General features: G+C 58.4%; 3 protein-coding genes across 8 annotated transcripts in view; 1 reads left to right on the forward strand and 2 right to left on the reverse strand.

The window, feature by feature from the left end:
* The first annotated feature begins 107 nt into the window (after positions 1 to 107).
* On the forward strand, positions 108 to 3562 carry SNX22 (sorting nexin 22). Of its 4 annotated transcripts, none has more exons than XM_050309415.1 (6): positions 108 to 619; positions 2363 to 2446; positions 2557 to 2661; positions 2730 to 2824; positions 2967 to 3037; positions 3158 to 3562. In XM_050309415.1, exons 1-6 carry the CDS (start codon positions 551 to 553, stop codon positions 3241 to 3243), a joined length of 510 nt encoding a protein of 169 aa, XP_050165372.1. In that variant the 5' UTR covers positions 108 to 550; the 3' UTR covers positions 3244 to 3562. The 4 variants fall into 4 exon arrangements, with proteins under 4 accessions (XP_050165372.1, XP_050165374.1, XP_050165373.1 ...); XM_050309417.1 differs by having other exon boundaries at positions 3287 to 3562; XM_050309416.1 differs by having other exon boundaries at positions 2970 to 3037.
* Positions 3563 to 3724: 162 nt separating this feature from the next.
* On the reverse strand, positions 3725 to 5903 carry PPIB (peptidylprolyl isomerase B). The gene is made up of 5 exons (XM_050309414.1): positions 5641 to 5903; positions 5017 to 5130; positions 4793 to 4886; positions 4217 to 4401; positions 3725 to 4075 (listed from the first exon to the last, which is right to left on the reverse strand). The coding sequence occupies exons 1-5, from the start codon at positions 5794 to 5796 to the stop codon at positions 3953 to 3955; spliced, it is 672 nt and encodes a 223-aa protein (XP_050165371.1). The 5' UTR covers positions 5797 to 5903; the 3' UTR covers positions 3725 to 3952.
* A 1336-nt stretch (positions 5904 to 7239) lies between these two features.
* Positions 7240 to 12174, reverse strand: part of CSNK1G1 (casein kinase 1 gamma 1) — a 101541-nt gene continuing 96606 nt past the window's right edge. For all 3 annotated transcript variants that reach the window (XM_050309326.1, XM_050309327.1, XM_050309325.1), the window contains one exon: positions 7240 to 10473. In XM_050309326.1, coding sequence (XP_050165283.1) covers positions 10419 to 10473 — 55 coding nt within the window. In that variant the 3' untranslated portion in view covers positions 7240 to 10418. The remainder of the gene's footprint in view (positions 10474 to 12174) is intronic.

The raw sequence follows: 12174 nt of genomic DNA on the forward strand, positions 1-12174 counted from the left end.
AGTGGGTGTGGGGAGGGCTAACAGCAGGTTCTGTGGGGTTTGCAGGAGGCAACAGAGCCTCTCCCCCGTGTTGTGTCAGGGACAGGGGTGACCTTGGACACTGCCCGGACCACCTGTCCCTGCTCCTGATTAGGCTTTGGCTCTCTGCCTTTCTCCCAGTGGGAGCCGTTTTTAGGATCTGAGCTCAGCAGGGGCTCTGTAGCAGTTCCACTTTGTGGCATTCCCTAAAATCCTTTGGGGCTGTGATGCTCAGGGATAGGTTTGCACCTTCAACCTCCCCCCAGCTCCCCCACGTGTGGATTTTACCAAAACCGATACCCTTTCTGCCTTAAAAAAGGGAAAACGCAGCTTGATCTGACTTCCCACTTTCCTTTCCCCATATCCCTGTAAAGCGGTGTCCTTGCGGCTCCTCTATTCTCCCCCGCCTTCCCCTGTGCTGGATGTGGGGCCACAGGACCCTCCCCGGGGTGCTTTGGGGACCGTGTCCCCGCCGTGGGCACTCGGGGCGGTCCCTCCCCGGCCCTTCCCCGCCCCGCGGCCCCCCCGCGCCATGATCGCCGTCTCCATTCCCGCGGCGGAGCCCCCGGCGGCTTCGCGCAGCCCCGACAGGGCACACACGGTGAGCGGGGACTCGGGGGGGTGGAGGTTTGGCTGCCCACGGGGGTCCCCGTCTGTCCAAGAAGGGGGGAGGGGGGAGGTGTCTCGCTCTGCACCGGGTCCCTGCGTGTCCCCAGGGGTCCTTGCCGGTGGAGGAGGGGGGGGCTGGTTCGGGGGTCCCCTGTTGAGGGGTTCTCGTCTCTCCCGACCTAGCCCCACGTGCCCTAGGACTGGAGTCGTCCGCGCTCCGGGGGATTTGTCTCATTCTGCTCCAGGGTTTGAAGGTCTCCGAGTGTCCCCAGGGGTTCCCCACCTGTCCCAGGAGTGGAGGCCCCTGTGTGTGGGGGCACAGACCCTCTACCTTTGAAAGGCGGGGTGGTGTCCCTGGTCTGGGAGTCCCTCTGTCCCCCGTGAATGGGGGTTACCGTCTGTCCGGGGAGGGGTAGATTCCTCTACCCCGGGGGCTGGAAGTCCCCAAGTGTCCCCAGGAGTGTCCTACCTGCCCCAGGGGTCCCTGCTGGTTGGGGAAGGGAGGGGAGCTTGGTCCAGGGATCCCCTATTGGAGAAGTCCCCGTCTCTCCAGACATGCCCCCGCCTGCCCTGGGACTGGAGGTCCTCAAGTTCCCACAGGAAACCCCACGTATTCTGGGGACGTGTTTGTTACCTGCTGCCCCAGGGGCTGGAGGTCCCCAAGTGTTCCCCGAAGAGTCCCCACCTGCCCCAGGGGCCAGAGGTCTCTGCCTGTGCTGAGTCCCTGCCTTGGGCACCATCTGCCCTTGAAATTGGGGGTGTTCCTCTACCCTGGGGATCATCTCTGACCCCAGAGGGGTAAGAGGGTCCATGTCTGTCCCCGGGTACCCCCATCTGGCCCGGTGGTGGGATGTTACCAAGTGCCACCCCTCCCCACCAGGATGTCCCCAAATGCCCAGGAGTGGCAGTCCCTGCCCCCACCCAGGGAATCCCTGCCAGGTGGGGGTGTAGGGGGAATGACACCGACCCTCTACCCATGGAAGGGATGTGGAAGGAATATCCCTGGTGAGAGTGTGCCCCCTCTGTTCCTGGGGGGAGTTCTTGTCACCCCCCTCTGCCCCTGGGGTGTGTCCTTCCCCCACGTGTCTTGGGGCAGGGTGGTCCCTGCCAGTGCACTCTCTACTCCTGAAACATGGGGTCCGTGGCCCAGGGGGTCCCCTCTGTTCCCAGGGGGTAGCTGAGTGTCCCCATCTGCCCTTGGCGATGACAATCCTGGGGCAAGCAGGGAAAGCTCCCCCTTTGCTCAGGAGGTTAGATGTCCCCCCTGTCCCCAGGGTGTCTCCCTGCCTGAGGAGTCCCCATACACCCCAGGGGGTGGATGTCCCCAGCTGCCCCTCTGGTCCTTGCTGGAGGGGGTCACTGGGGTGTCCCTGTCCTGGTGGGTCACCAGGGATTGAGGTCCCTGCCTGGGGACCCTCTGTGTTTGAAAGGGGGGGATTCCTGCTGGCCCTTGGTGGTGGTGGTAGTGTCTCCTGTTGGCTCCTGGTTGGCTCTGTTTCCCCCACAGAGGGTTCCCACTGGCCAGGGGGAGGGGGTTCATCTCCATCTGTCCCAGGATTTGGATGTCCTACGACCCTGAGGATGGTGAGGGCAATAAGGATAGTGAAGATGATGAGGACAGTAAGGATGAGGACAATGAGGATGGTGAGGATGATGGGGTTGGTGAGGATGATGAGGATGTTGAGAATGATGAGGCTGGTGAGGATGAGGCTGATGAGGTCTGCCCCCGTTGCAGGTGTTCCAGGTGGAGGTGCTGTGCAATGGCCGGCGGCACACAGTGACCAAGCGCTACAGTGAGTTCCAGGCGCTACACAAGCGGGTGAGACCCACTGCCTCTGCTGGAAGGGGACACAGGGAGGGGACACAAGGAGGTTCGTCCTTGTCCTCCCTGGCCCGTACTGCCCTGATGCCCTCCACACTCCCCCCCAGATCAAGAAGACCTGCAAGGTGCCCGACTTCCCCCCGCGCCATGTCCCCCACTGGATGCCCAAAGCACTGGAGCAGCGCCGGCAGGGCCTGGAGCTCTACCTGCAGGTGAGGTGCGTACAGCGGTGGGGTAGGGTGGGCTTTTCGGGGTACTGACCTGTCCTGGGCCACGGTAGGGTGTCCTGTACCACAATAAGGAGTTGCCCCACGATGTGCTGGACTTCCTGAAGGTACGGCGGTGCCAGCAGGACCCCAAGGCCAGCAGCCCCTTGTGAGTAGATGAGTTCTTCTGGCACCAGGGTTATCCTACACGGCACTGGGATCATCCCCCTGACCTGTTCTAAGTACCCCAAGACACAGGGTTGGGGACAATGGGGACAGGTTAGGGGCTGACATCCCCTCTCCCATGGCAGCAGACTCCTGCCTTCCCAGCGCCCTGTCATCAGCTTCTGCTCCGATCCGTACGTGGGGCCATGCGACACTGGTAAGGACCATGGAAGTCCCAAAAATCTCCAAAAGGCTCTTCTGGGGCCCTAAAAGATGTTTTTCCTTTAACGGGGCTCAGGAGGGAACCAGCTGCTCCAGCTCCCTCCTCTCCTTGCAGACCTGCTCCCCAACACAGTCCTCACCGGGGTCCTGCAGGGCCTTTACCTCCCCCTGAGCTGCAACCCCTGCCAGGCAGTGCCTTGAGCCCCTGGAATGCCAGGCTCCTGGGCACCCACACATCTCCCAGGGCTGCAGTGGTGAGGAAAGGAATCCTGTGGTGAAAAAGACTCCTTCACACTGGACTGGGGAAGGAAAACGGTGGGAGAACCCAAGGGGACAGTGGGAGCCACAACTGCACTCCCACCACCATCCAAAGTGCCTTGTCTGGGAGAGTAGGAGCTATGCTTTCTCCCTAATGTTTTGGGGTTGTGGTTGCAGCCTTTGGATGCTGAACTGTGCTGGAAAACCCCTCTGCATCTGGGCTTTGGTGCAATAAATCTCTTGGATTTCATTGCCTGGTAAAGTGGTGCACTGTGGAATTCTGCAAAGCAAACCTGGGGCCAACTGTGGCACTGCTCCCAGCTGGATGGGACACAGAAGAAGGGGGATGGAAGGCTGAGGGGTGCACACAGGTGAGGGATGGAAAGGGATCCGAGCCCTCCCCCGAAAGCAGGAGAGAGGCGGCTTTTTTAAAAAACACATTGGTCACATTTACTGGAGCATGTGCTTCTTACAAAAGTGATGGAAGGGGAGCCCGTGCCCCGTCCCCCTGGCTGGGAGAGGGGCCCGGGCAATGGGTCACAGCAGGACCCAGTGGTTGCTCCCCTGCCCCAGGAGCAGGGCAGCCCCAGGCCAGTGGCCCCTCACGTCCCAGCAGGTCCCCGGTGCCGGCCCTGCCACCCCTGCTGGTCCCTCACTCTTTGGCAATTGCAAAGGGCTTCTCCACCTCGATGGTGCCACAGTCAACGATGGCAACATCCTTCAGGGGCTTGTCCCGGCTGTCGGTCTTTGTATTCTCCACCTTCCGCACTACATCCTGGGTGGAGCAGAGGTGTGAGATGGAGACACACAGGCAGAGCCAGCTTGGCCAACCCCTGTCCCTCTCCAGGTGCCTCCCAGCCCATTCGCCTGCCCAGTCCCGCTCTCCCTGGCCCCCTTTTCCCCCTTGTCCTCTCACCATGCCCTCCAACACTTTGCCGAACACCACGTGCTTCCCGTCCAGCCAGGGCGTCTTCACGGTGGTGATGAAGAACTGGGAGCCGTTGGTGTCCTTGCCGGCATTGGCCATGCTCACCCAGCCCGGCCCATAGTGCTTCAGCTTGAAGTTCTCATCAGGGAAACGGTCCCCATAGATGCTTTTTCCTAAGAGTGGGGACAAAAAAGGCAGCATTGGGGTGGGGGTGACGATGATGGTGGGGGAGACGATGGTGGTGGGGGAATGAGCACTTCCAGAGTGGGGATTAACACCAACGCCACAGGGAACCATGAGCTATGGGCTGCTGGAGGGAGCTGGAAGCACCCCATGAGCTGGGCAGGGAGGGTCATGCCCCCAGGGACCAGAGCAGGAGGCTCCCAGCACCCCTGTTACCCCAACACCTAGCTCTGCTCTGAGGCCAGGTCTCCATGCGCACTCATTCCTGCATTGCTCCAGCTCCACACTGGTCCCAGGGCAGACAGGCAGGTGTTGGGAATGTGGCTGCTGCTTCACTCCCAGACAGTGGCTGGATGCCCAAGCTGGCGTGGGCCAAGTTACCTCCAGTGCCATCGCCGCGGGTGAAGTCTCCTCCCTGGATCATGAAGTCTTTGATCACACGGTGGAACTTGCTGCCCTTGAAGCCAAATCCTTTCTGGAGGTGAGGAGGAAGAACATGGAGTGAGGCAAAGGGATGGCCCAGAGCTCCCTGCACCCAGCACTGCCCCAGGGCAGTAGGGGCCTCCCAGGGGCAGGGGAGGCCCAGGGGGCCGTGGGCCCCTCACCTCTCCGGTGGCCAACGCCACAAAGTTCTCCACTGTCTTGGGCACTGTTTTGCCGAAGAGCCCGATGACGACGCGGCCCACGTCCTCCTCCCCGATCCGCAGGTCGAAGAACACCTTGAGGGGTGCAGGAAGGTTAGGGGGGCACCAGGGGAGCCACCCTCACCTTGTTGGGCCAACCCTCCTCCCAAAAGTCCCACTCACCCAGTCCAACCAGGCCCAAAATCTCACTGGGTCCGATCTCCCCCGCCTCCCTGCCTGCATCCCCTTGCTCCACAATCTCAGCTGGACCCCCCCAACACAGGCCTTCAGCCCAGGCCTCTCCCACCCCATCCAGGTCCCCCTCACTCCACACTCCTTCCTCCTCACTCCAAGCTGGGCCTCCCCCACCTCAGCTCCCTCCGCGCTGGGCCAAACTGCCCCCAGGCTTCCTCCCTCAGTCAAAGACCCCCCCATCCCAGGTGTCCGCCCCTCCCAAGCCCTCCTCCCTCAAGGCCTCCCACCACACCCCCCCCTCCATCCGGGCCCCCATAGCCCATCCAGGCCCCCCTCACCCCAACAACTCCGTCCAGGCCTCCCCCGCCCCATTCGCGTCCCTCGCGCCGGCCCCGGCCCGGCCCCCCCGACCTTGGCGGTGACCTTGGGCCCCTTCTTGCGCTCGTCGGCGCGGGAAGCTGCGGGCAGCAGAAGCAGAAGGGCCGCGCCCAGCGCCGCCGCCGCCACCAGCACCTTCATCCTGCGCCGCTCGCAGCCCGGCCACAGCGCCCGCCGCGCCGCCGGCATCCGGCCACGCCCGCCGCGCACCCCCAACCGCTTCGCGCGGTGGTACCGCCCGCGCTGCCGCCCGCCCGCTCTGCCCGCCTGGGCGCGACCAACGACGGCAGCGACGGGGGGGCAGATGGTGCCTTCCGGCCGGGCGGGGCGCGGGAGGCTGCCACGTTACCCCTCGCTGGGCGGCCGCGGCGCTGTCAATCAAGAGAAGAATGGCGCGATGATTGGACGTCGTAGAGAGGGGTGGGGCCGAGGGATGTCGGCGGCCAATGGGCGCGGCCGCAGAGCGGGGGCGGGGCCGGTGAGCAGGGCCGGTGTGTCCCGGTGCCCACGCCGAGGCCCGTGGGCTGTTTTCCCCAAGGTTACTGTGTTCGGTGTCTCCCGGGCCCGTTGTGCCCCCTGTGTCAGCGGGTCCGGTGTCCCCAGCGGGCAGGGGGACACTGAACAGCCAAAGCAAAGGAGTGCTCGGTCCCGCCGGGAGGCCGAGTCGAGCCAAATGGCTACGAGTCAGTGTCAGTGAACAGAACGGCGTTATAAAGATGCCACCCGAGAGCCAAACAGGACCTTTGGAGCAGCTGTCACTGTCCCCACACAGGGAGAGCACTTGAACAAAAAAAAAAAAACGGGCTTGGAACCTGCTCTGCGCTGGGATCGCTCTTGGGACACTTTCCCCCCCACTTCCTAGCCTTAAATGTAGCTTTTTTAGTATGAGCTCTCATTGCCTGTTCCCAAAAATTGTTTTTCGGGATATGTGTGTTCTGACAAGGAGACGAACCTCAAGCATCTCCTCCCTAGCCCATAGAACCTGTGACTTCACCTTTGAGGTTTGTCTTTTGGGGGACTGACACTGACTCAGAGCTGACACTAAATAAAAACATAATCCCCACATATTCATCTAACTCCAGGATTTGTAATCACAGATTGGTTTTGGGTAGAAAGGACCTTCAAAAGTCCAACTCCTGCCACTGGGCAGGGACATCTTCAGTGATGGTGCTAAGCTACAACACCGCAGTCACGCCTGTGCGCTTCCAGCCTGGTCATCCTGCTATTTAAGAGGAATTGGGCTTCACTCCCTTTTTCAGTTTTTATCCCAAAGCCTGACCCACTCTTCAGTCTTGCCAGGGGAGGAGGCGAGGCAGGCAGGTCCCTGCACACCTTTCCCTGTGGTGCCTCTCAAGGGCTGCCCCAGGACAAGGCATCCTATTACTCAGAACAGCTGGGAATGTGCAGGCACAGAGAGAAGGGAAAGCAGTACCACCATGCCTTGGCCAAGCTCTGTGGGGCCAAACCATCCAGGGCTCAACACAAAGTTGTTGAGAAGGTCCTGCCAGGTCCCACTCTGTACACTGTCCCCTCCAAGGAGGGCTCGTGTCCAGTGGAGCCAAAGGAAAACAAAACACAAGCACCATGCTCTCAGGTTGAGGTAATAAATACATCTATTCATGGAGAACAATGCAGCAGTGCAATGTTTTATTGAAAAAAAATAATAATAATCATCTCACTTGATACCTCAGAAGACTGCATCGCAACGTTGGCGGGCTGAGCCGCAGAGAAACACACTGGAGACCAGCCCAGCCCTCAGGGAGCCCCCAGAGAGACCCCTCCCCTTCAACCCCAGGGTTTCCCTGCTCTGACTGCTCCTGAGGGTTTGCCCCGGTTAATGCCTGAGTCCTACCACAGCATGGCTGGCTCAGTCTGGCTGCATCTCCTCGTCACCTCCGAGCTCCCTGGGGACAGCGGTTCCCTCAAGAACGGGACTTGCTGTTAACCTGTTTTATTTGCTTTTTTTTTTTTTAATTTTTTGTTAAAAAGCCACCCCACATCTTTGCCCTTTTTGTTTGAAGAGTCCAACGTACGATTATAGTGCAAGAGGGCTTGGTACAAGTGAGCATTACCAGCATGCCGTGGGGGGACAGTCCTCCCCTACAAACACATCATTGTAGGATTAAAAGAACATTGTATCTCCGGAGAGAAGCCGTAGTGGGTCACCATGAAACAGCTTTCAAACCAACCCACTTAAAACCAAGGTCAGGAAAAGTTTCTAAACAATCAAATACATTCACTTAAAAAAAACAAAACAAAACAAAAAAACCCAAAAAACTGAAACAAAAGAAACCAAAAACATTTAAGAACAAAACCTGTTGAGATGGCCCCTTTCCCCCCCGCCCTCCCTCACCCTGCAAACACTTACATATGCTGCAACTACAAGCTGCTCCTTGAGCGGAGGCAGCGAGGAATGACCAAACACGGCAGGAGATGCAGAAGGAATCGAGTTCTGGTGACAGGCACTTAGTGGGGCTTGGGAGGGCAGCAACAGAAGTGTCTCAGGGCCTGGCTCTGTCTGCAGCGGGCAGGGCAGCTCCCGAGGAGCATCCATGCTCCTGGACCCCCCCTCCCAAGACACCAAACCACGGTTTCCTACAGCAGAGAGGGGAATGCCTGTGCCAGAGACATGGAGCCCCTGGGAGCCCCTGGCAGTAGAGGAGTTCGGGAAGAGAAAGGTGGAATGTGGCCACAGTCCCTGTCCTTCCTCTGGCAGAAGGGGACAAGAGGGTGAATGTCCTGGCAGGAGGTGAGGGGGTCCCTTTCCTGCCTCCTTCCTGCCCTGGCCCACGGCACAGCTGGAGGAAAGCACTTTGCAAAGGGAGAAAGGGGTGCACATGTGAGCCGAGAACTCCTTGGGATAAGGCATGGAGAGAACACAGCCAAGAGACACCCCGGAGGGGTCCCGGTAAGGAGCGAGGCCTTTCTGCTCTAACCAGTATCCTGCCTGTCTCAGGGATGCACGAGGAGCAAGCCCAGAGCTTCCTACCCAGGGTGATCTCCTGCCCTCTAAGCCCACTTCTGCTCAGCCTGGGAACTGAACCTCCTGGGAATGTCACTCTGTGAACTCCAAGCTATGCAGATCATTATTAAAACAAATAAAAGATAATGGAGCTCTAGTCTCTCCCTTTCCTCCCTTCATGCTCTCCAGGATTTTGGGGTGAGCCAGGCCTGAGTTTATGACAAGCAAGTCCCTCAAGTGAAGTCGCTGCCTGGTCTGGTGTCATACACTGAAGGACTAAGTCCAAGGAACTTATTCACAACCTTACCAACAGCTGCTCGAGTTCTCCCACAGCCCTTCCACCTCTCCAGGAACCCCTGGGCAGCCTCAGCCTCCTCTGAGTTGGGAAACACTGCAGCAGGAGACAAGATTTCCTTGTTTTTATGGGTGTGCAGAGTGTCCTAAGCCCTTTCCTTGCTATTGGTTTGGCTCAAAGTGGTGCAGGAGAACCATGGCTGCTCTGGGGGGCTGGGATGGTGTCCCCCGCACCTGGCCCCGCGCTCATGGAGAGGACATGAAGGCTATTCCAGTCAAACCTATCTGACCATCGAAAGATGGGATCAGTGTTAAGGCATGAAGTATCCTCTCCCTGCCAGGGAAGCTTTGCTCCTGCTAAGGTGTTCTTGCAGAAAGTTCACAACCACACCACAGAGGGATTTGGGAAGTCTGCCTGGCTGCCCACACTTCGGGAAACGCCTGCTTCCCAGGAACCTCAATCCAGATCTACCTCTTAAACCAGCACAAATTCCTCTGGCTCAGCAAAGACGCCGCCGCTCCCTCCTGCCAATGCCAGGTGACGGCCTCGCGTCTCCCGGACAGCTGGGTCAGGCACGGCATAGGAAACCATGGAAGGGACATTCACTGGCAGCTAGGAAGGGTGAGTGGAAATTCAAGTATGCTTTCCTCAGCGTGCGGCCCAAGGCGGGCGTTGGGAGCCCCAGCCTGGCACAAGGGTGTGGACATCCCCACTCGAGGGCATTCCGTGCATCCACCGTCTTCCCCGCTGGATGTCTGCCTGCGCTGGCGCGGCCACGCAGATATCCACAGATACAATGTGCATCTGTAAATGCTAAAGATAATAAAAAGTGCAACGACGTCAGCTTCTTTAAAACAATCCACATTGCTCTGTTACCATCAGAGGAGGGAGGTGTCAAGGGAGCCGGAAAAAAAACCCCAACTGGAACAGTAGATTGCAAATTTCTCACAGCTTGCACATTACAGTGTAACTGTTCCCAAGGAGACGCAGAGGGAACCTGTCTCTTCCTGCTGCAGCGGTCAGGCCCTTCTCCAAGCAACTCTCCTCCTGCCTCGCATCCTCCTGCCCTCTCGACGGCCAATCAAGCCTATTGGATTTCTTCACTTAATTAGGGAGGGAGGAGGATGGAGGAGCATAGAGCACAGGAGAGGGAGGGGAGGAAAGTGAGCAGGAACTAAGCACAGTCCTCAGGTTTGCATGAACGATGCCTTCGCCGTAAACAACGGGAAGGAGGGTCAGCCAGCCAGCCCCCCTCCCAGGGCGACCAAGACCTGAGCCAGCCACAGTCCTGGTCCCAAAAGGAGCTTCAGGCTTGGAGTGAATGAGGCAGACCATTCAGCAGATCCACCCCAGAGTGGTTTGTTTTGGAACGTTTTCTTCTCTTTTTGGTTTAAAATGTCACTTGGTTTTGTTTTTTTTGTTTTTGTTTTTTTGTTTGTTTTTCTCTCTTCCTCCTCTGCCTCCTCCTCCTCCCCCCTAAAGAGAAGCCCCTTCCAGTGATTCAGGGCAGGAGCTGCAGGCGCGGTGGTTCCTGCAAGGCCCAGGAGGCACTGGTCACTTGTGACGCTGAGCTGTCTTCTTCCGTTTCCTCTTAAAGAAGCAGCAGCACCTGGGACACAAAGGACAAGGAGAGTCAGCCACGCACCCGGCATCAAGTCCTGGCACCCCCGGAAGTCCATGCCACCCCAGGGGGTCCCTGTGTTGGCCACATGCAACAACACCTCTGCTCGCCAGGCCTGGACACACCTTCGGCCTCTGGGATGGTCAGCAGGGGCTGGTGGATGGTGATCCCACCAGCCTGGACTGGGAGACCACCAGTGAGCCATGTGGTGAGGGGATCCACTACCAGGCCCCTGAACCAGCCGGGTTTCTCCCTCCCAAGGCTCAGTTGGGGCAGGAACACAAGGAGCCATCTGGGAAAGCAGTAAAACAGGGATCCATGTGCTCTGCTCCCTCTGTCTGACAGCGGAAGTGGACTGGGACATCAAGCCCTGGCTGCTCTTCCCAGCCATGAGACACACGGTTTTCACCACCATTCACTAAAAAGACAAGTTCCAAAGAGACCTTAGCTCTGGGACCAGGTTTCTTTACTGAACCTTTCACCAGAGCTTTCACATCAGATCAATCACTCAGTGCCAGGATGCAGAACCCCTGCTTCTTCCCCATCTGATGCAAGAGAGGTACACAGGCCCAGGGATTAGGGGAAGCAAGAAGGATGGAGAGTGGAGGCTGAGGTGGAGAGAGGAATGCCCAACGCAGCTGCACCATGAGGAGCGATGGGTTCCCTGTGGGATACACTGGGAGCAGTCACCCAGATCCTGTAGTCCTGCTGGTTTCCTACAGAGTCCCTTGGTGCTGAAGGTGTATCTATCTTCCTGCCCTCAGCTCTCAGGAATACTCTGCACAGGTGCTTGTTCTGTGCGAGTTCTCCTGAGCTACATGTCTTTCTCTGTGTGCTGGGACAGCCACTTCTGGAGAAGTCTGGGTGATGATGGAAGGCTGCTCTTCCAGGCTGGTGGAAGGGATGCTTGGCTAAGCAGTCAAAGTAGACCACAGAATCATAGAAGATTCTGACTTGGAAGGGACCCACAAGGATCATCGAATTCAGCTCTTGGCCCTGCACAGGACACCCCCAAGAATCCCACTGTGTGCCTGAGAGTGTTGTCCAAACACTTCTTGAACTCTGCCAGGCAAATGTGAGGATGCAAAGACCATTTTCTCCTACAATCATCTGGTACCAACAGACTAAAAACACTGAAAACCACTGTAACAACTTCTCCAAACTATTTTCCGCTGGGTCCTTTGTGTAATGGTGGCATTACACCTCCATTCTCTGAGAGCTGGAAGAACAGATTCCTTCCTACTCGCACCCCAAAGGTGCTTGTCCCTGGGTGCACGAGCCTGGGTGCAAAAGTGATGGGTGACCACCACCCTGCTGTGAGCATGGATTGTCTGCTGAGGAGAGTAAATCCCTGCCACAAACCCTGTGGGAGAGGCCCCACAGGGCCCACAAGAGGAGGGACTCCTCCCACTGCACAGACTAAGGGCCAGGAGAAAAACGTCCACGGTTTGCCTCAAGGTTCCTGACCCAGCCCAGTTTGGAGGTGGGATGAGGAGAAATGCCAAGCCCTTGTTCTTGCAGGAGCCTCCATCACTGGTCACCCACCCTGAGGTGTGTGTGCCACCTGCAGCCCCCCTGGCCCAGGCTGGAACCCCTACTCCAGGACTGCTCCTGTGTTTTGTTGTCCCAGGCCATCTGCCCCCTTCTCCTGCTTTAATCTATCACAGTATTTTTCTCCCACAGCAGCTA

The sequence above is a fragment of the Myiozetetes cayanensis genome, unplaced genomic scaffold, assembly GCF_022539395.1.
Source record: "Myiozetetes cayanensis isolate MyiCay16 unplaced genomic scaffold, myiCay2020 scf14, whole genome shotgun sequence".
NCBI lineage: Eukaryota > Metazoa > Chordata > Aves > Passeriformes > Tyrannidae > Myiozetetes > Myiozetetes cayanensis.

Coding starts and splice junctions, on each gene's coding strand:
- PPIB (XM_050309414.1), bottom strand. CDS start 5,796: ATGCCGGCGGCGCGGCGGGCGCTGTGGCCGGGCTGCGAGCGGCGCAGG. Junction 5,131..5,640: donor GGCCCAAGGTCACCGCCAAG/GTCGGGGGGGCC, acceptor GCACCCCTCAAG/GTGTTCTTCGACCTGCGGAT. Junction 4,076..4,216: donor GCAAAGTGTTGGAGGGCATG/GTGAGAGGACAA, acceptor TGCTCCACCCAG/GATGTAGTGCGGAAGGTGGA.
- SNX22 (XM_050309415.1), top strand. CDS start 551: ATGATCGCCGTCTCCATTCCCGCGGCGGAGCCCCCGGCGGCTTCGCGC. Junction 2,662..2,729: donor GCCTGGAGCTCTACCTGCAG/GTGAGGTGCGTA, acceptor GGGCCACGGTAG/GGTGTCCTGTACCACAATAA. Junction 2,825..2,966: donor CCCAAGGCCAGCAGCCCCTT/GTGAGTAGATGA, acceptor CTCCCATGGCAG/CAGACTCCTGCCTTCCCAGC.